The 22,454-nt window shown below is 54.0% G+C and overlaps 2 protein-coding genes across 4 annotated transcripts; one reads left to right on the top strand and one right to left on the bottom strand.

Annotated features, from left to right (window-relative positions):
• The first annotated feature begins 9,467 nt into the window (after positions 1-9,467).
• IRGQ (immunity related GTPase Q) lies at positions 9,468-14,338 on the top strand. Of its 2 annotated transcripts, none has more exons than XM_074219432.1 (3): positions 9,468-9,700; positions 10,756-11,302; positions 11,474-14,338. In XM_074219432.1, the coding sequence occupies exons 2-3, from the start codon at positions 10,764-10,766 to the stop codon at positions 12,600-12,602; spliced, it is 1,668 nt and encodes a 555-aa protein (XP_074075533.1). In that variant the 5' UTR covers positions 9,468-9,700; positions 10,756-10,763; the 3' UTR covers positions 12,603-14,338. The 2 variants fall into 2 exon arrangements, with proteins under 2 accessions (XP_074075533.1, XP_074075534.1); XM_074219433.1 differs by lacking the exon at positions 9,468-9,700 and adding an exon at positions 10,058-10,462.
• A 3,422-nt stretch (positions 14,339-17,760) lies between these two features.
• On the bottom strand, positions 17,761-21,601 carry PINLYP (phospholipase A2 inhibitor and LY6/PLAUR domain containing). 2 transcript variants are annotated; one of them, XM_074192724.1, is made up of 7 exons: positions 21,470-21,601; positions 21,182-21,257; positions 20,981-21,061; positions 20,097-20,213; positions 19,147-19,305; positions 18,509-18,652; positions 17,761-18,316 (listed from the first exon to the last, which is right to left on the bottom strand). In XM_074192724.1, exons 3-7 carry the CDS (start codon positions 21,048-21,050, stop codon positions 18,138-18,140), a joined length of 669 nt encoding a protein of 222 aa, XP_074048825.1. In that variant the 5' UTR covers positions 21,051-21,061; positions 21,182-21,257; positions 21,470-21,601; the 3' UTR covers positions 17,761-18,137. The 2 variants fall into 2 exon arrangements, with proteins under 2 accessions (XP_074048825.1, XP_074048822.1); XM_074192721.1 differs by lacking the exons at positions 21,182-21,257; positions 21,470-21,601 and having other exon boundaries at positions 20,981-21,077.
• Between the last annotated feature and the right edge of the window lie 853 nt (positions 21,602-22,454).

The following is a 22,454-nucleotide window of genomic DNA, read 5'->3' as shown; positions in this document are numbered from 1 at the left end:
ATTCTCTCCCATTAGATTGTAAGCTCCCTGAGGGCAGACACTGTGTTTTGCCTCTGTTAGCAACCCCTAACACCACAGGGCCTGGCAATGAGTAGGTGCATCATAACTCATGATTGGTTCATTGACTGCAGGCCTCTAAGGCAGAAAGGGTCCTTTACAATGGAGGACCCTCGGGTGTATGGAGGCGGTCACGTCATCAGGGTGACTCAGACTGGAATTTTCCAGACCTTTCCTGCTAACACACATATCCATGTATGCAGGTTATACATCAGTACATCTCAGCCATAGAAGAGCTCTGAGACCATCTGCTCTCTGATGATGCTAGAGGGCATCCAGGGAAGGGCATCATTATGACTACCTTCCACAGGCCTTTAGCCTCCACCCCTTGCACCCCCTTCTTTCCTCTCCCCCATGCCTGCTCACCATATACTTCTATGCCTCCTTTGTTCTTCTCTTTGAGTCTTTATTTCTTTTCCCTCCCACTTCTCTTAGAGGACATGAATTGGAGCTTTGGTCCTACTTGAGTTCCAAAGCCCTTGACAGCAGTTTCCCACCTCCAGGGTTAGTCATTATCCATGTGAGAGATTCAGCCCTGGGCCTTGGGCTTCCAAATCATAACTATGTTATAGGACAGTCCTCTGGTCCAAACCCCAAACTTTACAGACAAGGAGCCGACCCTAGGATGATTGTGGCTTGCCCAAGGTCTTCCAAGTGGTCTTTGGACCAGGCTCCTCCAACCCAGAAGTCTTTTTTCCTGTTCGCTGCTGACTCCCTCTTCTGGGAGCCTCTCTCCTCTCCCTCTTCCTTCTCAATCACTGAATCTGCACAAGACTAGGCTGCCCTGACCCCTCATTACTTTCCCCATTCTTGTATTGTTGCTGACTCTCACCTATCTCTCAGGACCAACTGACCCATATTCAACTGTGGTTCACATGGAACCCTTCTCCACTTGGGTAGCTAAATGGCATAATAGGTAGAGTGCCAGCCTTGAAGTCAGGAGGACCTGAGTTCAACTTTGACCCCCCAGACACTTGACACTTACTAGCTGTGTGATCTTGGGCAGATCACTTGACCCTGACTGTCTCACATCCAGGGCCATATCCAGCCATCCTTATTCGTATCTTGTCACCGGACCCAAATAGCTCCAGAGGAGAAAATGAGGCTGGTGACAGCACAGCCCCCCTCACTCAAATCCAGTTCATGTGCTTATCAGGGCATCCATCACCTCCCTAAGGCATAATCTTCTTTGAGATCAAAGGACAAACATCATCATCATCATTGTTGCCTCCATCTCTGGTCACCAAATCCTGTCTTTCTCTCTTCCCCCACCCCCATCTCTCCCCGATCATCATAAGCTAAACTGTGGAAAGATGATGCCAAGTGTTTATTCATCCAGCTTCAGGCAAATTTGGACAAAACATTCTGCTTCTCTATTCATCAAGAGTTCTCATTATCAAGGGAGGTGTGGATAAATGACAGCTATGATTTTATTCATAGCTATTAGTATCATGATATTATTCTTGGAGGCAGTTGGGTGGCTCAGTGGATAGAATATTGGCTCGAAGAGTCAGGAAGGCCTGCATTTAAATCTGGCTTCAGACACTATGTGACTGGACAAGTCACCTAGCCTCTGTTTGCCTTAATCCACTCGAGAAGAAAATGGAAAAACCACTTCGGTGACTTTGCCAAGAATCCCCCATCCCCAGGCCTTTGGTACAAAGCTTTGTGACCTGACCTCCAAGTCTGGCTCCCTGTGAGACAATCGGGAAGCCTTCTGTCGGAATGGCATGGTGACCTCCTGGGGCTCCTAACACCTCCTGGGTTGTGGCTAAGAGAAATGGGAGGGTGAGTGACTAGGCCGGGGCTCCTTCCTGTTCCCTCAGACAGGTCACCCTTACCTTACAGGTATTATTGTTACACAGCTACCTTACAGACTAGTCAGCCACTTCATTTTAAGGCAGAAGCATCTGGATTTCCAACAAAGCACAGAAATGGGCCCCAAAACAAGGACCATCGTCCCCACCTTCACACAACACATATTAAGAATATTAGAAGGAAAACCCACAGAGCACTAACGATGGGAGGAAGGAAGGAATCCAGGAAAATCTTCATGGAGGAGGTGGCACCTTGATGATGTTTGTCCTTTGCTCTCAAAGAAGACCCTGACATCGGGGAGGTGATGTCATGACAAGCACATGAAATGTATTTGAGTGAGGGGAGGGCTGTGTTAAGCCACCAGCCTCATTTTCTCCTGCAGAGCCATCTAGGTCCAATGGCCAAGATGACTGGAGATGGTCCTGGATGCAAGGCAGTTAGGCTGAAGGGACTTAGCCAAGGTCACATAGCTAGAGTCAAGTGTCTAAGACTGGTTTCATACTCAGGTCTCCTGACTCCAAGGCCAACGTTCTATTCACTGTGCCACCTAGCTGCCTAGTGGCACCTTAGCTAAGGCTTGAAAGAAGACATGGATTGCGAGAGAGATCCCATCTCATTCAGTCAGGATTTATGAAGACCCTATGAGGGGGTGGATCCTGCCAACATGTCCAGCCTTCAAGGCTGCATTTTCCTGAGGGGACATGACATATGCAGATAAGTGAATGTGAAGTGATTTTGGGGAGAAGCACCCCAACATGGAGGGGAAATCAAGAATAGTCTCATGGAAGGCATCAGTTCGGCTAGGAGGCATATGGGAGAATGGAGATGTGAGTATTCTAGGCAGGAAGAAGAGACATCACACTTTGGATACAGCCCATAAGTCAAACTGAGTCGAGTGGTGAGTACCTGGCGGGGAGGGACAAAACAGATGGATCTGGTTGAGAATTTGGGGTCAGACCCCAGAGGCTTTAGAGGAATGGAGGAAACTGCACTTTCTCTTCAATACTGGAGGCTTCCTGAGAGCAGAGGAACAGAATCATAGTGTGGGTTTGAGGAAAATCTTTTTTCAGCTATTTAGAAGAAGCATTGGAGAGACTGATGGGAGGGAGGCCCATGAGGAGGCCATTGTAATAGTCCAGGCAAGAAGTCATGAGTACTTGGTCTAGGAGAGAGCGGCTAAGAGTGAAGAGAATGGGGAATAAGGGCAAGGGAAGGCTGCAGCATGGAAATAGGTGTGACTGCAAGGGCAGGAGCCCTCCATATAGAGAGAGAGAGATCCAGAAGGTCAAGTTTAAGATGGATGAAGGAGACCTGCTTTGAACAAGCTCCATTTGAGATGCTTGAAGGATGCCTGTCTGGAAATGCCTGGCAGATAGCTGGTGAGACTGGGTTACAGCTTAGGGGAGTGATGAGAGCGGTGTCAATCTGTGAATCACCTTCATAAAGATGATCATGGTCAAGAGAGGAGGATGGGGGCGGCTAGGTGGCGCAGTGGATAGAGCACCAGCCCTAGAGTCAGAAGTCCCTGAGTTCAAATCCGGCCTCAGACACTTAATAATTACCTAGCTGTGTGGCCTTAGGCAAGCCACTTAACCCCAATTGCCTTGCAAAAACCTAAAAAAAAGAGAGAGAGAGAGAGAGAGAGAGGAGGACAGGAAAGAACCCTGGGATACACCCAGGATTAGGGGCCTGAGCATGGGGCTTCCATGATGAGTCAGCAAAGGAGCCAGAAAAAGGGAGGTCAGACAGGGAGGAGGGGTACCAGGAAGAAAAGAATCCAGGGTGGAGAAAGTTTCAGGAGGAGGGAGGGGTCTTCTGAGTCAAGTGCTGATGAAGTCAGGAAGCATGTACAAAGAGAAAAAGACTGAGTATTAAATCAATTGAAATAGTTCTTCCACAGGTAGTAACAATCCCATAATTGCTCTGGACCATTTCAGTGGATTGGTGTGAGTATGAGGATGAAGGGAGGAGGCTTTCCAATCACAGGCCCCAGGGCACTTCTGCAAGTCCAGAAAAGTGGGAAGTAGGTGGCTAAGTTCTTGAAACAGCTGGTTCTTCCTTACCTGAGTGGAGGGCATTGGGAAGGGTAGGCAGGAGCTGTTTTGTGGAGCCCTTGAAATGCGGAGTTTGCCCTTTATCCTTGAAGCAGTAGGATGCCCCTGAGAGCATATGGCTGTAGCTGTCCCGTGGCCAGATCATTTTGGTAGCTATGGGAGGGGTGGATGGAAAGCTGGGAAGCCTCTTAAAGTGGTGGAGGTCAGAGGCAGCCACATGAGAAGAAGGAAGGGACTGGTGCACACATTGGAGGGGAAGGAGCAGAACTGAGAAGACTAGGCAGTTGATTAAGTATGGAGCCTAAGGGAATGAGAGGAGTTGGATATGACATCCAGGGTAAAAACTAGGGTGACAGGAGGATGGTCGGAGCCTTCAGCAGAATTAGGAAATTGGAGGAGAGGTAGTGTTTGGAACACACCAAGTATGAGATGCCTACAGATTCTTGAGTGATAACAGAGGGCTGCTGCTTAGAGGAGAGAAGGGGGCTGGATACTTAACAGTGTGCCCATCCTTCTGGGGCACAAGATGGATGATAATGCTGCAAACAGCGGGAAGGGGAACCCAGAGAGATCAATGTCACAATCAGCATGGGAGGAAGATGGGCTGGTTAGAAGGATCAGAAGCTGCCAAGAAGTCAAGAAAGCCCATTGGTGAACTTGAAGGAGACCACTTTGTCTGAGGGAGATGAGGGGAAGGGGAGGGGCCAGAAACCCAGGGAGCCAGGAGAAACTGGGAAGTGACATATAGACAGTTTTTCAAAGTGTTTGTCTGGGAAAAGGAGAAGCAGCCTTGGGTAGTCTAAGGAATCGGTGGGATCAAGGGAAACATTTGTAATATTGGGGTAGAACTGAGCTGAGAGAGTTTGTGGACAGCAGGGAAGGAGCTAGGGAGGAGGCTTTGTGACTCTCCACCAGCTTCCCAGGGATCCCAGCATCTTTTAACTGCTGATAAAACTGGGCATGATTCTGGGATGACTTCATTTTGCCTAACTTTGCTAACTTGGCTCTCTCCCTTCCTTACCTGGGTACATGGCCTTTCTAGCAGGCACAGCTTAACACATAGCTACATAACATTACATTCTGTCATATTTTTTCCTGCTCTCAGTGCTGGCAGAAAGAACAGGATTCGGGCTGGTGGCCAGAGCAGATGGTAGGCCACCACGCAGGGTTGTGGTTGGCTAAAAGCCAGCAATCTCAACATACCCATGACAGGGGCAAGGATAAGGGCCAAAAAGTGAAGGGGGCCTTCCTCCTGCCCCCAGCAGCCATTCTGGGGAGTCAGCTCTGTGCTCCTACTTCTTATAGTAACCTTGAAACTTGGAGTGACAAAACTAATGACCCTGGGAGATGGGAGGGGCGAACTGGAGGAAGGCCTGGAGGCCTGTGCAGGAGAGAGGTACCAGGGCTGGCCATTGGGTCTTTGGAGCTGAGAGGGGCCAGGGTGGGCTTAAGAAATACAGTACACCAGATATATGTCTGGGGTGGAGGGAGCCAAGATGGCAGTGACTCACTTGAGCTCTCCCCAAAACCTCTCTGAACACCTTTAAATGATGCCATCAAACAATTCCTGAAGCAGCAGAATCCACAAAAGGACATGGGGAAATCATTTCCTGGCCAATGGTGCAGTAATCAATGTTTGAAAAAATGTTCTCACTATTGCTGGGAGAAATGCAATGCTGAGCTACTATCTTATACTTAGCAGATTGACTAATAGGACAGAAAGAAAAATAACAAATATTGGAGGGGATGTGGGAAAATGAAATATTATTGTACTGTTGGTGGAACTGTGAACTGATTCAACCATTCTGTAAAGCAATTTGGAACAACACTTAAAGGGCTATGAAACCATGCATACTTTGACCTAGCAATACCATTACTAATTTATATTTTAAAAGAAATAAAAAACAAAAAAGCAAAGGAGCTGTACAAAAAATATTTATAACAGAATTAATTCTGATGGCAAAGAATTGAGAATTGAAGGGAAGCCCATCAACTGGGGAACAGCTAAATAAAATTGTGGTATGTAATTATGATGGAATACTTATTCTTTGGCCTTCATTTTCGAAGACCACAACATCAGGGAGGTGATGCCATGACATGCACATGAAACAGATTTCAGTGAGGGTGTTCTGGGCTTTGTCCCCAGCCTCACTTTCTCCTTCAGAACCATCTGGGTCCAGTGGCCTGATATGAATCAGGATGACTGGAGATGGCCCTGGATGGGAGGCAAGCAGGGTGAAGTAACTTGCTCAGGGTCACACAGCTAGTAGAGGCAAGTGTCTGAGGCTGAATTTGAAATCTCCTGAATCCAAGGCCAGTGCTCCATCCACTGCACCTTTTAGCTGCCCTGCTATACAGAAATGATGAGCAGGATGCTCTCAGAAAAATCTGGACTTACCTGAGCTGATGCAAAGTAAAACGTACTAGGGACAAAGTAACAGCATTATTGTAAGATGATCATCTGTGAATGACTTGACTATTCTCAGCGATACAATTGATCCAAGACAGTTCTGAAAAACTTCTGATGAAAAATGTTGTCCATCTCCAGGAAAGAACTGATGGGTGTCTGAATACAGCAAAATTTTTATAACTTTATTTTTATTGAGTTGGAGGGGTTTTTGGTCTATGTTACTTTTTATTTATTTTTTTAAATTTATTTTTATCTTTATTTAAGGCAATGAGGTTAAGTGATTTGCCCAAAGTCACATAGTTAGGAAATTATTAGGTGTCTGAGGCCAGATTTCAACTCAGGGACTCCTGACTCCAGGGCAGGTGCTCTATCCACTGCGCCACCTAGCTGCCCCTCTGTTACCTTCTGTAACACAACCAATATAAAAATGCTTTCTATGACTACTTGTATAACCCGTATTAAATTGGCTCGCTTTCCTCAATGGAGTTGTGGGGTGGGGGTGGGAAGAGAGGGAGAGAATTTGGAACTCAAGGCTTTAAAAATTGTTAAAAATTGTTTTTACATATAACTGAGGATAAATAAAATACTAAAAAAATTAAAAAGAAAAAAAAATATTGTCCACCCCCCCCCCCCATGTCATACATGGAGAACCTGAGGTCCAGAGGACACTGGTCCCAGGTCATCTCCCTAACAAACAGCATAGCCTGGGACTCTTTCCACTCTTCCATTTATTGTCCATGTCATCTGATGTGCCAGCCGGGCAAGCCACTGAAACTCTGAGCCTCAGGGACCTCATCTGTAAAAGGGACCAGAAAGCTCTCTGGCTTGTCCTGAGTCAGACACTTCAGCTGGTTCAAGGTCTTAGTTTCAGCCAATGCTTTACAGAGATACGGACACTGCTAGAGGACTCCACAGTGCCTCGATCTGAGTCCAGATGTGACCCCAGATTCTGCCTAGCTAGGCATGGAACCTGTTTGTCTCCATTTCATCATCTGAAAAATGAGTGAGAGAAGGAAATGGTCAATCACTCTGGTCTCTTTGTCAGGAAACCCCAACTCTCTGGGGTGACAGAGAGTTGGACACTGGGAAAGCGGCTGAACAACCCCAATAAATTAAATATATTGATGACAGAACTATAATGTAACCCTCTGTGTGATATAACCTGAGAGCCAGGAAGGACAAGGCTGGGTCCCCGGTGGGACAAAATACAGGGTTACTATAATGACAGAAAATATAGGTTAGACATGAAGTTTTTAATTCACTGGGATTTGTAGAGGTCATTCTAGGAATGATCACCCCAAACTGAGGGAGATCCAAAAACTGATACAGGGGAGGGACCAGAAGGTCCAGGTCCAGTGCAGACAAGGACTTGGAGTCATTTGGTGTCTGAGAGGCCTCCTTCTACGAGGCTATCCTGGAGGAAGGTCCCAGTACCAGGGGGCAGGCCCAGTCTGAAGGGGGACCCAATCTCTCCTGGACTAAGGCTCCCTGGACCCCTTCCATTCCTCCCAGAGCTGAGAAAGCCTACTGGACCAGGAATGATGCTGTAGAAGCTTGTACTCCTTACTGACTAGTGATCCCCCTGGGGCACGAGTGGTGCAGCCCTGGGGGGGGGGGGGACCTGGAGGAGCCCCTGGGGGAGGAGTGACCTGGAGAAGCCCCTGGGGGGGGAGTGACCTGGAGGAGCCCCTGGGGGGAGTGACCTGGAGGAGCCCCTGATGGGGGGGGACCTAGAGGAGCCCCTGGGGGAGGAGTGACCTGGAGGAGCCCCTGGGGGGGTGACCTGGAGGAGCCCCTGATGGGGGGGGCCTAGAGGAGCCCCTGGGGGAGGAGTGACCTGGAGAAGCCCCTGGGGGGGAGGAGTGACCTGGAGGAGCCCCTGGGGGGGACCTGGAAGAGCCCCTGGGGAGGAGTAAGCTGGAGGAGCCCCTGGGGGGGTGACCTGGAGGAGGCCCTGGGGGGGGGGGGAGTGACCTGGAGGAGCCCCTGGGGGGGGAGTGACCTGGAGGAGCCCCTGATGGGGGGGGACCTAGAGGAGCCCCTGGGGGAGGAGTGACCTGGAGAAGCCCCCGGGGGGGAGGAGTGACCTGGAGGAGCCCCTGATGGGGGGGGACCTAGAGGAGCCCCTGGGGGAGGAGTGACCTGGAGAAGCCCCCGGGGGGAGGAGTGACCTGGAGGAGCCCCTGGGGGGGACCTGGAAGAGCCCCTGGGGGGAGTAAGCTGGAGGAGCCCCTGATGGGGGGTGACCTGGAGGAGTCCCTGGGGGGGGGAGTGACCTGGAGGAGCCCCTGGGGGGGGGAGTGACCTGGAGGAGCCCTGGGGGGGGAGTGACCTGGAGGAGCCCCTGGGGGAGGAGTGACCTGGAGAAGTCCCCGGGGGGGAGGAGTGACCTGGAGGAGCCCCTGATGGGGGGGGACCTGGAGGAGCCCCTGGGGGGGGGGAGTGACCTGGAGGAGCCCCTGGGGGGAATGACCTGGAGGAGCCCCTGGGGGGGGGGAGTGACCTGGAGGAGCCCCGGGGGGTGACCCGGCTCAGCGAGCCTCCAAGGGCAGCGGCCTCTCCTCTCTCGGAGTGGGGGGCCCAGTACAGATGGGGGCGGGGCTCGGAGGCCCCCCTCTGCCTGGGGCTCCCGCCGGGCCCCCCGGGGCGCCCGTCCTGGGGGGGCTTGGTGGGCCCGAGTTCTCCTGTCACCCCCCGCCCGTGTCAGCCGTCCGGGGGGCTGGGCGGCCTCCCAGGAGGGGACCCCCTGCCTTCACCCCTTCCCCCGCGGCTGGGCACCCTGAGACCCACAGGGCTGGGGCCCGGCGTCACTGGGGGGAGCCCCAGAGCCCGCCCCCCATCAGTGGCCGGGAGTCCCCTGGGGCTGCCCGGGGGGCGGGGCCGCTGTGAGGAGGGTGATGAAGATGAGGTCAGACCCAGGGCCCCCAGGAAGGAGCTGCATCCCCCCCCGCCCTGACCTTTGCTCCCTCAAGTTGACCTTTGACTTGCATGGGCTTTAGTCTTGACTTCCGACCCCACGACTCACCTTTGACCGCCCGAGGGCGTCGCTTGTTTCTGACCCCCACGTGATCCGTGACCTTCCCCCGCCCCCGCCGAGGCCCCCTCCCCTTCCGGAGGGGGCGGGAGCGGCGGGCGGCTGCAGCGTCTGCGCACGCGCCAAGCCCGAGCGCCTTTGTTTGGGGCGCGTCACCGGCTTCTGCCTCTCCAGGGGAGCCCCTCCGGTGACGTCATCGCCGCCTTGCAGAGCCGTGACGTCACCCGCCCCGGCCCCGCCCCGCCGGCCGCCCCCGGACCGCGCCGCTGCTTCTCTGCTGCGAGTCCTGGGCCCGGGGCCACGACGAGGGCGTGGCTCACCTGCCAGGTGGGGGGATGGAGGGCCGCGGGGCGCCCGGCCCATCGCCAGCTGTGCGTGCTGGGGGCCGGTGGTGTGGAGGCGGGGTGCGGGGCGTCCGCGGCATCGCCCAGTGTTCGGGGGCCCGGGAGGGCCGGCAGGCCTGCGGCACGGCTAACCGGTGGATGTGGGGGGACAGGACGCCGGGGCCATTGCTGAGTGGGGGAGGGGAGGCAGCAAGGCTGGGCCATTGCCAAGTGTGTGTTTGGGGGGCCCGGGAGGGTCAGAAGGCCTGGGACATTGCAGAGCGTGTGGGTGTGGGGGGACAGGACGCCTGGGTGTCAGGTGGGGGGGCGGGGTTAAGAAGCTCCTTGAGCTTCTGCCAGGTAGAGGAAGCCCAGCCTCCCAGGGCCGGGGGGTGGGCACCAGCATGGCCCTGCCCTTAGGGAGGAGGCAGAGATGGGGGTCAGAGGTGTTGACCTGGGGGCCAAAGGACTCCGGCGGCCAAGTGGCTGATGACAGAACGCAGGCTCGGGGAGTGCCTTCTGGGTGGTCCGGGGGGGAGGGAGCCTCATTGGCTGGGCTTCTGAACGGGGTGGGGGGTTCTTGGATTCTGGGGTGTTCCGTGGGCTGATTGAGGACCGGAGAGTGGGAAGCTGGGGCTTGAAACGCTGAGGACAGTGAGCTGGGGAGGCCTTGGGAGAAAAGAAGGGGGGCAACCCGCTGTGCCAGTCTCTGGGGCCCTGGGGCAAAGCTGCAAGGACTGAATTGAAGGGGAAAAGATTGAAAACAGTGAGTCCTGAGCCCTTGGGGTGCCAAGGCCTGTTGGATAGAGGTCTGGGTCCTGGGGAGGAGGAAGGTGTAGAAAGAGGGGGTCCCCAGGTCCCGGGGGAAGGCCCAAGGGGGGGGGGAGAAGGGGCTGGGAGGATCTCCAGTCCCCCGGGCTGGTTGCAGAGGGGGAAGAAATGGGGAGACCCAAGTTCTGATACGAAGCTTCTAGAGAGTGAGGGCTGAGGACGCCTGAGGGAGGCGATGGAGGTGGTCCTGACGGCGTGGTGACCCCCTCCTCCTGTCTGCATCCACAGCATCAGCCATGCCGCCCCCGCGGGGTGATGTCACCGCCTTATTCCTGGGCCCCCCGGGCTCGGGGAAGTCGGAGCTCATCGCCGCCCTCCGCGAGGCTCCCGAGGCCTGGCACGAAGAAGCCCGCGTGCCTGCCCTCTACCCGGCCGGGCCTGGCCTCTTCCTGGGCGAGCTGAGCTGCCCTCCGGCTGCGCCCGAGCCCTGGGCCGCGGAGGCCGACATGCTGGTGCTGGTCTGGGGGCCCCGGGCCGGGGGCGAGGAGGAGGAGGAGGGGGCTCTGCCCGAGGGGCTGGGGGCGGCCGGCAGGGCGGCCTTAGCCCGGGGGGCGCCGCTGCTGGCCGTGTGGAGCCGGGGCCCCGGGACCGGCGACGGCGGGAGCCCGGAGCGCCCCGGGGAGCCGGAGCAGGACCGGGAGAAGGCGGCGGCCGGCCTGGCCGCGGCGGGGCTGGGGGCGGTGCCGCTCTTCGTCCTCGGCCGGCCCGGACCCCGCGGCGCGGACCTCACCAGACTGCGCGAGGCCCTGCAGGACCGGGGGGCGGCGCTGGAGAGGCAAGTGGCCCCGCCCCGGGGGGTCCCCCGCCGCCCCGGGGGTCCCCCGCCGCTCCGAGGGGTCCCCCGCCGCCCCGGGCTCCCCTCGCAGTGTTCCGCCGGGCGGGGGGGTGAGGGGCGGGTCGCGGCCCGCCGGGCCCCCCCCTGACCGCCGTCTCCCCCCCCCCGCAGGCTGCTGCCCCCGGCCCAGGAGGGCTTCGAGGTCGTGGATGGGGCCGAGCTGGAGGCCGTGCGCGAGGCCTTCGAGGCGGGGGGCCTGGAGGCCGCCATGACGTGGCTGCGCTCGGGCCTGGAGCGCCTGGGCAGCGCCCGCGTGGACCTGGGCGTGGTGGGCCCCGAAGCCCCCGCCGTCATCGGCGCCCTCCTGGGCCGGGACCCCGAGCCCCCCGCCGCCGGGCCGACCCCCTGCCCCGCGCCGGACCGGCCCAACGTCGTGCTCTGGGCGCTGCCCGACGCCGCCGGCCCCGCGCCCGGGCCCGCGCGCTACGACGCCCTGGTCCTCGCGCTCCCGGGGCCCCCCACGCCGGCCGACGTGGCCCGCGGCCGGGCCTGGGGCGGCCCCGCCACGCCCCTCTTCTTCGTCAGGACGGACGGCCGAGGCGAGGAGCCGGCCGAGGAGGACGCGGACAAGCCGCGCGGCGCGGCCGAGGAGGAGGAGGAGGAGGAGGGCTGGGAGGTGCTGCGCGCCGACGAGGCCGAGGCGGCGCCGCCCGCCTTCCCGCTGCGGCCCGGGGGCCTGCCGGGCCTGGCCGCCGCGCTGCGCCGCGCCCTGGGCCCCGCGCAGGGGAGCGCACTGCTGCTGGCGCTGCCCCCCGCCTCGGCGCCGGCCGCCCGCGCCAAGGCCGCCGCGCTGCGGGCCGGGGCCTGGCGCGCCGCGCTCCTGGCCAGCGTGGCCGCGGCCGCCTCGCCGGCCCCGGGGCTGGGCCACGCCTGCGACGTGGCGCTGCTGCGCGGCCAGCTGGCCGGCTACCGGCGCGCGCTGGGGCTGGAGGCGGCCGCCGTGGCGCGCCGGGAGCGGGCGCTGGGGCTGGAGCCGGGCGCCCTGGCCGGCCGCGAGCGCTCACGCCTGGCCACGCAGGGGGCGGCGCGCGGCGAGGTGGAGGCGCGGCTGCGGGGCTGGGCCGGCGAGGGCCCCGCGGGCGGCGCGGCGCTGGGCGCGCTCTCCTTCCTGTGGCCGGCGGGCGGCGCCGCGGCCACGGGCGGCCTGGGCTACCGGGCGGCCCACGGCGTGCTGCTGGCGGCCCTGGACGAGCTGCAGGCCGACGCCGAGGCCGTGCTGGGCCCCGCCGCCCCCGAGTAGCGGCGGAGCGACCCGGGCCCGCGGCCTCGGCGCTGCCCCGTGGGCGCCCCTGCCCGGGTCAGGCCCGCGGCGAGGGGGCCCGGCACCCCCGACCTCGGGGGCCCTGGCAAGCCTTGCTGGCCCCTCCTGAGCGGCGGCCGCGGGCGTCGGGAGTGAGCCGCGGAGGCAGGGGGAGCCCCGGGGGTCCCCCGACCCACACCCTTCGCTGCCAGAGCCGCGTGCACCCAAGACGCCCCCCCTGTCGCGGCGACCCTGGGTGCTCTTGGTGGCAGGGGGGGCTCGATCGTGAAGTGGTTGCGTTTTTAATAAACGTTTTGATAACATTTCAAGAATCGCCTGTTTCTTTGGAATCGCCCGTGCCTGTGCGTTGAGCTAGGCCAAGGCCAGATTGTAAGGATGCGGGTCTGTCCCGCCCTGATCATGCCAGTCGTGGGGTGGCCCAAGGAAGAAGATTGTCCCGGAGCTCTGTGGTCACGGCTGCGTGGATGCATTAGGTTTTTATCGGGTTGCCTGAGGGGGCTGACCCAGGGACCAGCCGCTGCCCCCCGAGGTCAGGTCGGCCGCCATAGGTGGCAGAGGATCACACCCGAGCTCTCCCGGGGACAGCCGCAGCTTCTTGGGCTCAGAGCCGTGCGCAGGTCACCTTCTCACCTACGGATCCACCAGACTGCCAAACGCAGAAGGTGGAGAAACCCTTCTTCACAGCTTGAGAAGCTTTCCCTGACATTCACCTGAATTCCCCCACCTCATTTCTGCTTGCTCTGCTGAGGGTCCATCCCCAACAAATCGAAAATTCTTATAGGACTGATAAAGACCTTTTCTTTTCCTGGATAAATAGCTCCAGGTCTTTCAGTAGATGATCATGTATGTCTGTATGGCCAAGATACCTTAGTTTCCCCATAGCATATGACCTGGGGACCATCACTTCCTTTTCCTGAACATGCCACCTTTCTTTTCACATGAACTCAGCGAGGCACCCCCAGCTTAGACTTGGGTCCTTGATTTTTTGAACCTAAATACAAGAATTGGAATTGCTCCAGTCACCTTATTAAATTCATCCCAGTGACCCTTTAATCTTCCAATTCAACAGTCTCTCTCTAACAGCACCCTGCCCCACCAGGCTGTTCCAAACCTCATCTCTCTTCCAACCTCCTATGACCCCTTTCCCCCTCCCTTCAGCTGAAAACTTTTTACCGATAAAATTGAGGCCACTCACCATGAATTCCACCTTCTCTCCTTTTCCTCATCTCTCATTACTTAGATGCCTTCTCACATGATGAAGTGGCCTTACTCCTTCTAGATAGCTTTTTTTTTTTTTCAAGAGAAGCGGGGTTAAGTGGCTTGGCCAAGACCACATAGCTAGGTCATTATTAAGTGTCTGAGACCAGATTTGAACCCAGGTCCTCCTGACTCCAGGGCCAGTGCTTTATCCACTTCACCACCTAGCCACCCCTGGCCTTACTCCTTACCAAGCTTCACTCCTCTAGTCAAGCAATCCCATTCCATCCTGCCCTTTGTAGCTGAACTTGAAAAGGCCATCTACAATATGTATTTACTTTTCCTTCTCACTCTTTTCATATACCCTTGCAATCCAGCTTCTGACCTTACCTATCCTTCCACTGACACTCCTCTCTCCAAGTCAGAATCTTTTCCTTGCCAAGTTCAATGAGTTCCTTCAGCTGTCTCTAAGCTTCATTCCCTTCTCTCTAGGTTTCTGGAACACCCCTCTGCTGATTTTCTTGCCCCCAATTAGACCACTTCTTTGTCTCCTTTGTTGCATTTTCTTGCAGATCTCACATTCTAACCTTGGGTTTCTCTTAGGGTTCTTCTCTCCTAGTCTACCGTGACTATAGTTGGAGACAGGTTCAATTAAATTCAATACACATTTATTGAGTGCCTAACCCTAACCAGGCCAAGAAAAAAAAAAGAGGTAGACACCCCCTGTGCTTAAAGAGTTTACATTCTAATGGGGGAGATAAGTGTGCAAACATACAATACAAAGCAAACCTACAGGATTAATAGGTAATTAAGAGAGGGAAAGTACTAGAATTAAGAGGGGTAGGGAAAGACTTTTGATAAAAAAAAAAAAGTCATTTTAGTTGGGATTTAAAGGAAGCCTGGGAGGTCAGTTACACAGAGGGACAGCATTCCTGGCATGAGGGAGAGAAGGTAGAGTTGATGGTGAATGGCCTCAATTTTATCTGTCCTTTTCTCCCTCTATTACTTTTCCTTTGCAATCTCATCAGCTCCCTTGGATTTCATTGCTCTCTCTATGCTGATGATTCTTAAATTTACCTTTCCTGACCCAGGCTCTTTGCTGACCTCTAATCTCATATTTCCAACTGCCTTTTCAGAGATCTCAAACTGGAAGACCAGTAGACATCTTAAACTCGGCATATCCAAAACAGAATTTATCTTTTCCCCAAATCCCCCTTTCTTTCTATCTTCCTGTTACTGTAAACCCTCCCATCCCTCAGGCTCACAATCTTGGGGTCATCTTGAACTCCTCACTCTTTCAATTCCATTTTCTTTCTTCCTTTTCTTTCTTTTTTCTTTTTTTTTAATGTTTTTTGCAAGGCAGTGGGGTTAAGTGGCTTGCCCAAGGCCATAGAGCTAGGTAATTATTAAGTGTATGAGGCCGAATTTGAACTCAGATTCTCCTGACTCCAGGGCTGGTGCTCTATCCCCTGTGCCACCTAGCTGCCCCTCAATCCCATTTTCAATATGTGGCCAAGGTCTTTAAAGCATCTCTCAAATACATCTCCCTCTCCTCAGATGCTGCCACCCCTCTGGTGCAGACCCTCATCATTTTATGCCTAGACTACTGTAATATCTGCTGGGGGGGCGGGTCCTGCCTATTTTAGATCTGGTCTCCCCACTCCTGTCTGTCCTCTATTAATCCACCAAAGTGATTTTTCTAAAATCTCTCTCTCACACACACACCCTGCTCAATAAACTAGTGATTTCCTGTTGACTCCAGATCACCCTGGAAATGCTGTTCAGCATTCAAAGTTCTTCCTGATCTGTTCCCTCCTACATTTCTAACCTTCTTAGGTTCCCTAAAACAATCTCTTTTATCTAGTGACCTTGGCCTACTTACAGGCTGTTCCTAAAACAAGACTCTATTTCTCCCCTCCAAGCATTTTCACTGTCCCTTCTCTCCCCCCTCCCCATCCTGCCCCATACCTTGAAGGCTTTTCCTCCTCCATTCTGCCTACTGATCTCCCTCTCTTCCTCCAGTCCCAGGTAAAATTCAGTACTTTCCCTTTTATCTCCCAAATATCCTTTCTGTAGCTTGCTTTTTTATTTGTTTGCTAGTGATCTCCCCCTTTAGACTGTAAGCTCCTTGAGGGCAGTGTCTCTTTTTGTATCCCTCAGTTTTTAGCCCAGAACCTGGGCTTAATACATGCTTAAATATTTGACTTGAATTGATCACTGGCTATTGTAGACTATCTATCTGCTCCTCCAGTATTTTCTCTTTGGGTTTTGGTGATAGTCCTCTTTAATGACTCTCATTCTAAATCTGCCTTGCTGTCACACTGAACGAACTGGCTTCTTCTCTATTCACATAGCCTGAACTAGTGCAACCACCCCCTAAGTGTTCCCCTTGCTAGAAGCCTCTTCCTAATCCTTTACACAACTACCAAAGTGGATACTGTCAAAGTTCAGGGTACTCTTTTGCTCAATAAACTGCTCCCTATTTCTTCTGGAGTCAAATAAACACTCCTCTGTTACGCATTTTAACTCCTTTCCTAACTGACTGCAGTCTACACTTCCAAACAATTATTCCCTTCAAATAGAATCAAAATAAACTGGCTTTGTATTTTGTCCCATATCCCATTGCACCTTCTTTGTGATTTTTGTAGAGTCCTTCAAGCTTGGAATGCACTGCCTTTGCCTCTTATACGGTGTTAATTTATATGGTGCATATTATAAGACATTTATATGGTGTCTACTATGTGCCAGGCACTCTACTAAGTGATTTCATAATTATTCTCTCATTTGACCCTCACTATCAGCTTGGGAGGTTACAGTTCAGGAAAGAGGTAAATAGAGATTAAGTGACCTGCCAGATTCACACAGTTGGTATCTGAGGTTGAATTTGAACTTGGATCCTCCTCAATGCAGACCTCATGATCTATCCATTGTACAGCTAGCTGGATGGAACAGTGGATGGAGTGCCTTCCCTGAAGTCAGGAGGACCTGAGTTCAAATCTGACCTCAGACACTTATTGGGTGTGTGACCTTGGCTAAGTCACTTAACCCTGACTGCCTCACATCCAAGATAAGCTTCAGTCATCCTGATTCATATCTGGAAGCTGAACTCAGATGGCTTCAGGAGGGAAAGTGAATCTAGTGACTTAACCCACCACCCTCCTCACTCAAATCCAATGTACAAGCTTGTCATGGTCTTAGAGAATGAAGGACAAAAAACCCATCAAAGAGCTGCAAAAATCCTTCAAGGTCTGCCTCTAATGCCACTACCCATGTGGAGTTTTTCCGGATCTCCCCAGGTCCTACTGCCATCCCTGAAATCCCCCCCCCCAATTCCCTTCTATTTATTTGTATATGTTTCTATGTTATGTTCCCAGAAAGAATGTAAGCTCCTTATAAGCCGGAACATTGTTGATATTCAGTCATGCCTAACCTGTTCATGACCACATTGGGGATTCTCCTGACAAAGATATTGGAGTGGGTTGTCATTTCCTTCTCCAGCTCATTTTACAGATGAAGACAAACAGGTTTAAATGACTTGCACAGGGTGATACAGATAGCAAGTGTCTGCGAACAAATTTGAACTCTTGAAGATGAGTCTTCAGGCCTTGGCACTCTTCACTATGGCACCCCCTAGCTGCCTAGCTACATTCACCTAACTGGACCATTCTCCACCCTCGGTTACCTCCCCTTACCTCTCCTCTCTGCTCATCCTCTGATCTTTCAGAGGGAGAGGGAAGACACAGGTGCTTCTTTTCCAGCTGTTTTTCCTTATTAAGAATTAAAAAACTCCTAAAATTCAATAGAATTATAGTGACCAAGCTTAACCTCCAAGGAAGAATTGAAAACCACACGTTTCTTTGCAGAGGTGGTGGTGGGGGGGGGGTTATGGGTGTGGAACAGTGCACCAGCCCACTTTGTTGAGAAGTTGGTTGGTTTTGCCAAACTGTTTTTTTTCCTATATTTTAATGTTTGTGACAAAAGCTGGGTCACTGGTAAGGTAGAGAAAGGGATCTATTTGGAAATGAAAGTGATGTAAAAGTATTCATCTACCTTCCCCACCCCCACCCTCCAGCCTGGGAAGGGGAATTGCACCAGGATTATTCTTGGATTCCTCCACCTTTCAGGGTGCAGAGACTCAGGTCTTCAGAGATGGGGGGCTGAGTCTCCCGCTCCATCTCTGCCCCTTCCCTTCTCCCCCAGGGATGCAGCAGACTCCTGGGACACACACACAGAGCTGACCCTCTGGGATCACCGGTTTAATTTCTAGCCAAGAGCAGTGTGGTGGTGAGGCTAGGGTTTGGGATGGGATCCAGAGGCTCAGTGGACAGAGAGGTTGGATCTTTTCTCTTCCTTGCCAGGGTGATGGGAGGCAGGGGCACAGTCGGCCCTCCGAAGTTCATAGGTGTAAGTGACCGAGGGTACTTCAGCGCCAACCTCGACCAGGCAGGCACTCTTGGTGGCACAGCCGCGGGTAGCAAACTTGGTGTTGAATAGGCCTAGGGGAGTGGGGTGGAGGGTGAGCTTCCGGTCAGGTGGCCAGGTAGGGATCAAGCTGCCCTATGGACCCTGCCCACCTCCGGCCTGGGTCCTGATGTCCCAGCTCCCTCAGCTCCCCAGGATCCTGGGCTCAAGGATCCAGCCCCACCTTGTCTCCCCCCCGCCTCCGGAGGGTCCCCGGCGCCTTTCACCTGTCTGTACGACCCCCGACAAGTAGAGGCAATGTGTCTCCTGCCCCAGGCACTGGACCACCTCCTCCCCGGAACAGGTTTCTTGGAAGGTGGCCATGCAGGATGGGCAGCTGAGTCCATTCAGGGTGCTATTGTTCTTCGGGACTGGGGGTGGGGGGGCAGGGGAGAGAGGGGGAAAGATTGCATCTGGCCCAAGATGGGCTCAGGGCCAGAGGACTCCTAGGGAGGGCGGGCAGTGAGTGGGAGAGGCCCATTAGCTCAAGCTGAACTGGCTGGCACCTAGGAAGACTGGATGGGGGAGGTGGGAGATGGGAGTAGGAGGTGGGGGGCGGGAGAGAAAGCCAGCTTGGTCAACAGTGAGCCCACTCTTGCGAACTGGGCTGAGGGAATGGACTATCTCAGGCCACAGACTGAGAAAGGCAGCCTCTTGGAGTCTGGAAGTGAAGGAGGAAAAGCAAGGCTCTAAGAAAGTCCTAATGGGGTGTTGGAAGCTGGATGGGAAGAGGGGCAATAGTTTGGAAGATGAGAAGGAAAAATGGGAGATCTGAGAGGCTCTCAAAGGTAGGAGAATCAAGAGAGGTTCCCAGGTTGGACCTGGGCCCTGGGGAGTGGGGACAGGAATGAAGAAGGGGCCATACTCGGGATGGTGCCTTGGTTGCAGCCGTCCTCCTGGCAGCAATAGGAGTTGGTCACCATGTGATCCCCGCGCCCCAGAGTGGTGGAGATGAAACCTGAATAACAGTCCTTGTACTTCATGCAACTTTTGGAGGTGTCCACCGACTCTTTGTTCCCTAAGGCTGAAGGGGGGGAAAGGGTCAAGAATTTTCACTATCCAAGGCAGCTAGGTGGCCCAGTGGATAGAGACCCCGGCCCTGAAGCCAGGAAGTCCTGGGTCAAATCTCATCTCAGACGCTTAATACTAGCTGGGTGACCTTGGTCAAGTCACTTAACTCCATTGCCTTGCAAAAACCAAAAACCAAACAAACAAATAACTAAATAAAAATAAAAATAAAAAAAGAATTCTCACCATCAACACACACACACACACACACACACACACACACACACACACCCCTGAGATGATCTTCCCTTAAGTTCTCTCCCATTCCATGGCTGGGGAGCAGGAGAAAGAGGTGAGGTTTGTCCATGAATCTGGGTTCAAATCCTTGCCAACTACTGCCTCAGTAGCCTGGAACCTAGTAGGTACTTAATAATTTTTTTTTTTTTGCAAAGCAATGGGGTTAACTGACTTGCCCAAGGCCATATAGCTAGGTAATTATAAAGTGTTTGAAGGCAGATTTGAACTCAGATCCTCTTGACTTCAGGGCCTGTGCTCTGTCCACTGCACCATGTAGCTGCCTTGTGTTTAATAAATTGACTGACTTTGGAGAAATCACTGAGCCTCAGTTTCCTCTCCTGTAACATGAGAAGTGGCGGTGGAATAGGTAGCCTCTTGTCATGACCCATAGTGATGAAGGCTTCTTCTCTACCCCATACCTGTGTTAGTCTCTTGTGGACTTCCACACCAACTTTATTTCCAACCCCCTTACCCCATACTCACCTCATTGCAGCACCCCTACCCTCATACCTGCGGTTGACACCCCAATAACAGTCACACAGGCATCCTTCTTGGCCTCACAGAGCTTCAGTTTGCCGGTACAGGTTGGTCCTGAACTCTTACACACCTCACAGTATAGAGACTGAGCTGGGGAGGGGGAAAGACTGGGGTATCAGAGACCTCCTAGGTCTCTGAGGAGGGAGCAGCATGAGTAACAAGAGATGGGATCTCTGAGTGGATGGAGAGAGCATTAAGAACCCTGGGTTCTAGAGGGTGGTATGGATGGGGGAGCAGGTCCCCTGGGTCTCTGTGGGAGATCTAGTTGTTGGAATTCCTTCAACTTGGTGGGGGCAAAGGGGGACACCCTGGACAATCACAACCAAGCTATCCCCTGTCAGCAGGAAGCCACTGAGTCCAAGGCTGCATTGTGTAATTACATGGCTGGGGACGCCTGAGTCCAGAATTGGGACTAGAATGGGAGGGGGATATTGTTAGAGGTTGGAGGATGGGTACTTTTGGGAGTCAGGAGGGGGGCAGCCATCAAGGACCCAGGAACTAGCTCTATTAACCATTCTTGTTAGCTCAGGGGTCTTGGGAATTAGGTACCAAAGAGTATGAATGTCCAGGTCCCCAATGTTCTGGGAGACCGTCCCAGATTCCTAGCTCCCTGAGGGAATAGACGACCCAACCACTTGTCTCCCTGCAGCCTCTGGAGGCCGAAATACTTAGACTCCAGAAACTAAAGGGCCTTCCTTGAGGGATGGAATAAGGAAGTCCAGAGACCTGAATCCCAGTGAGAGAAACTTTTTAGAAGTTACCTTCCTGGGATCCTGGACCCCTCTTTCGTTACTATCCCCCTCCCCAAATCCTAGATTCCAGGACTCCCAGCTCAGGGGTGCTGGGGTGACACTCACCAGGGGACAAGAGGGTACAGAGCACGGTGAGGGCCAACAGGCCCAGCTTGGGGCTCCTGGTGATCATCATGATGTCTGCTCCTAGATCAGGGCCCATGGGCCTTATAGAAAGGCAAGGGCAGGGGGCAGGGCCGTCCAATCCCCGCCCAATCCCGCCCCTCTTCTCATCCCCCCCCCCCCCCCCAACCAGGTTTCAGTTACCAGAATACTTCAGAGGATCCTAGCTCCCTCCCTTCTCCTGTCCTTAGTCCATCTTCTATCATACAGGATGGCAAAGCTTGGGGGGGGGGGGGAGACAAGTGTTGGGAGGAGTCAGAGCCCCAGGGTCTCTCCTTCTCCTCTGCCCAGTTTTCTTAAGACAGCTCCCTAGCATGAATCACACCCCACCCTGCCCAGCTTCTCCACCCAGCTTTCCTTTGCCCAGCTTGTCCCTACTTGTTGCTGTGGGGGCCTGGGTGTCTGGTCCCTCCTCCCCCAAGACCTGCTTACACTTCTGCCTTTGTGTCCAGGCCTTTTTACCTACAGCCCTTAGACCTGATCCTTCCCAGTGATGGGGCAGGACAGGAATCCCAGGGGGAGAGACCCAGGGAGAGCCCCCTAGTCACTCCCCAGAATCCGCCAAGGTAAAGCTGGAAGGGACCTAGGAAAATAGAATATCTGAAGACCCTAGAAACTGGAATGTCAGAGCCAGGTGGACCCTTAAAGGTCCAATCTCCTTATTTTCTAAATGGAAAAACTGAGATTACTTTCTGCCTCAAGGTCTGTTTTTTATTTGTTGAATGAATTAATTCTAGAGTCCCTATCAATTCAAAAGCTATGATCTCATAATTCATATGGCAACCCACGCTAGGGAATCCTACATTCTGATGATTTTTCCACTCACTGTCATTACCCTGAGCAAATGACATGCTTTCCCTCTGGTTTCTGTACTTGTAAAATGGTACAGAGCTGTGAGGTTAAGAAAAGAGCTTGTAAACTTGGAGAAACTGAAGTGGCTGGGTGTCCTTTGTCTCCCAAAGTACCACCTCCCCCAGGGGACTGAAGACACTAAAGGGGGGGAAAGGAGGTCTATAACATTCCAGGGAAGGGGGCCACTCACACATGGAAGAATACCGGGGAGCCTTCCAACAGAGAATTTGCCATTGGGAGGTATGAATTTTGTGTCCCTGTCTCAGTTTCTGTTGGATGACCTGAGCCAGAAGCAGCAACATATTTTCAAGTCATTCATCGGGCCACAAACCAGGTTCTTCAGAGGGCATCTTGCTCTCGACAAAGTGGCAGAAATTGGAAGTTAGGTCATTGTAACCAGAACAAAGACTCTGGGTTTACATAGTCTAAATATGAATTTGGGGGCATGGGTAGGGGTTGAAGAGTGGAGGGGGTGTTGGGTTGTTAACTTTTTGGTTCTTGCTTCCCCCACTCAGAATTCATTCTGGGAAATCTCTGAACGTAGTTCCTGAATAGGGCTTCACAG

This window comes from Macrotis lagotis, chromosome 1 (genome assembly GCF_037893015.1).
Source record: "Macrotis lagotis isolate mMagLag1 chromosome 1, bilby.v1.9.chrom.fasta, whole genome shotgun sequence".
NCBI classification, from domain to species: domain Eukaryota; kingdom Metazoa; phylum Chordata; class Mammalia; order Peramelemorphia; family Peramelidae; genus Macrotis; species Macrotis lagotis.
Note: the sequence above shows the minus strand (reverse complement) of the source record. Positions and strands in the feature narration are given on the sequence as shown.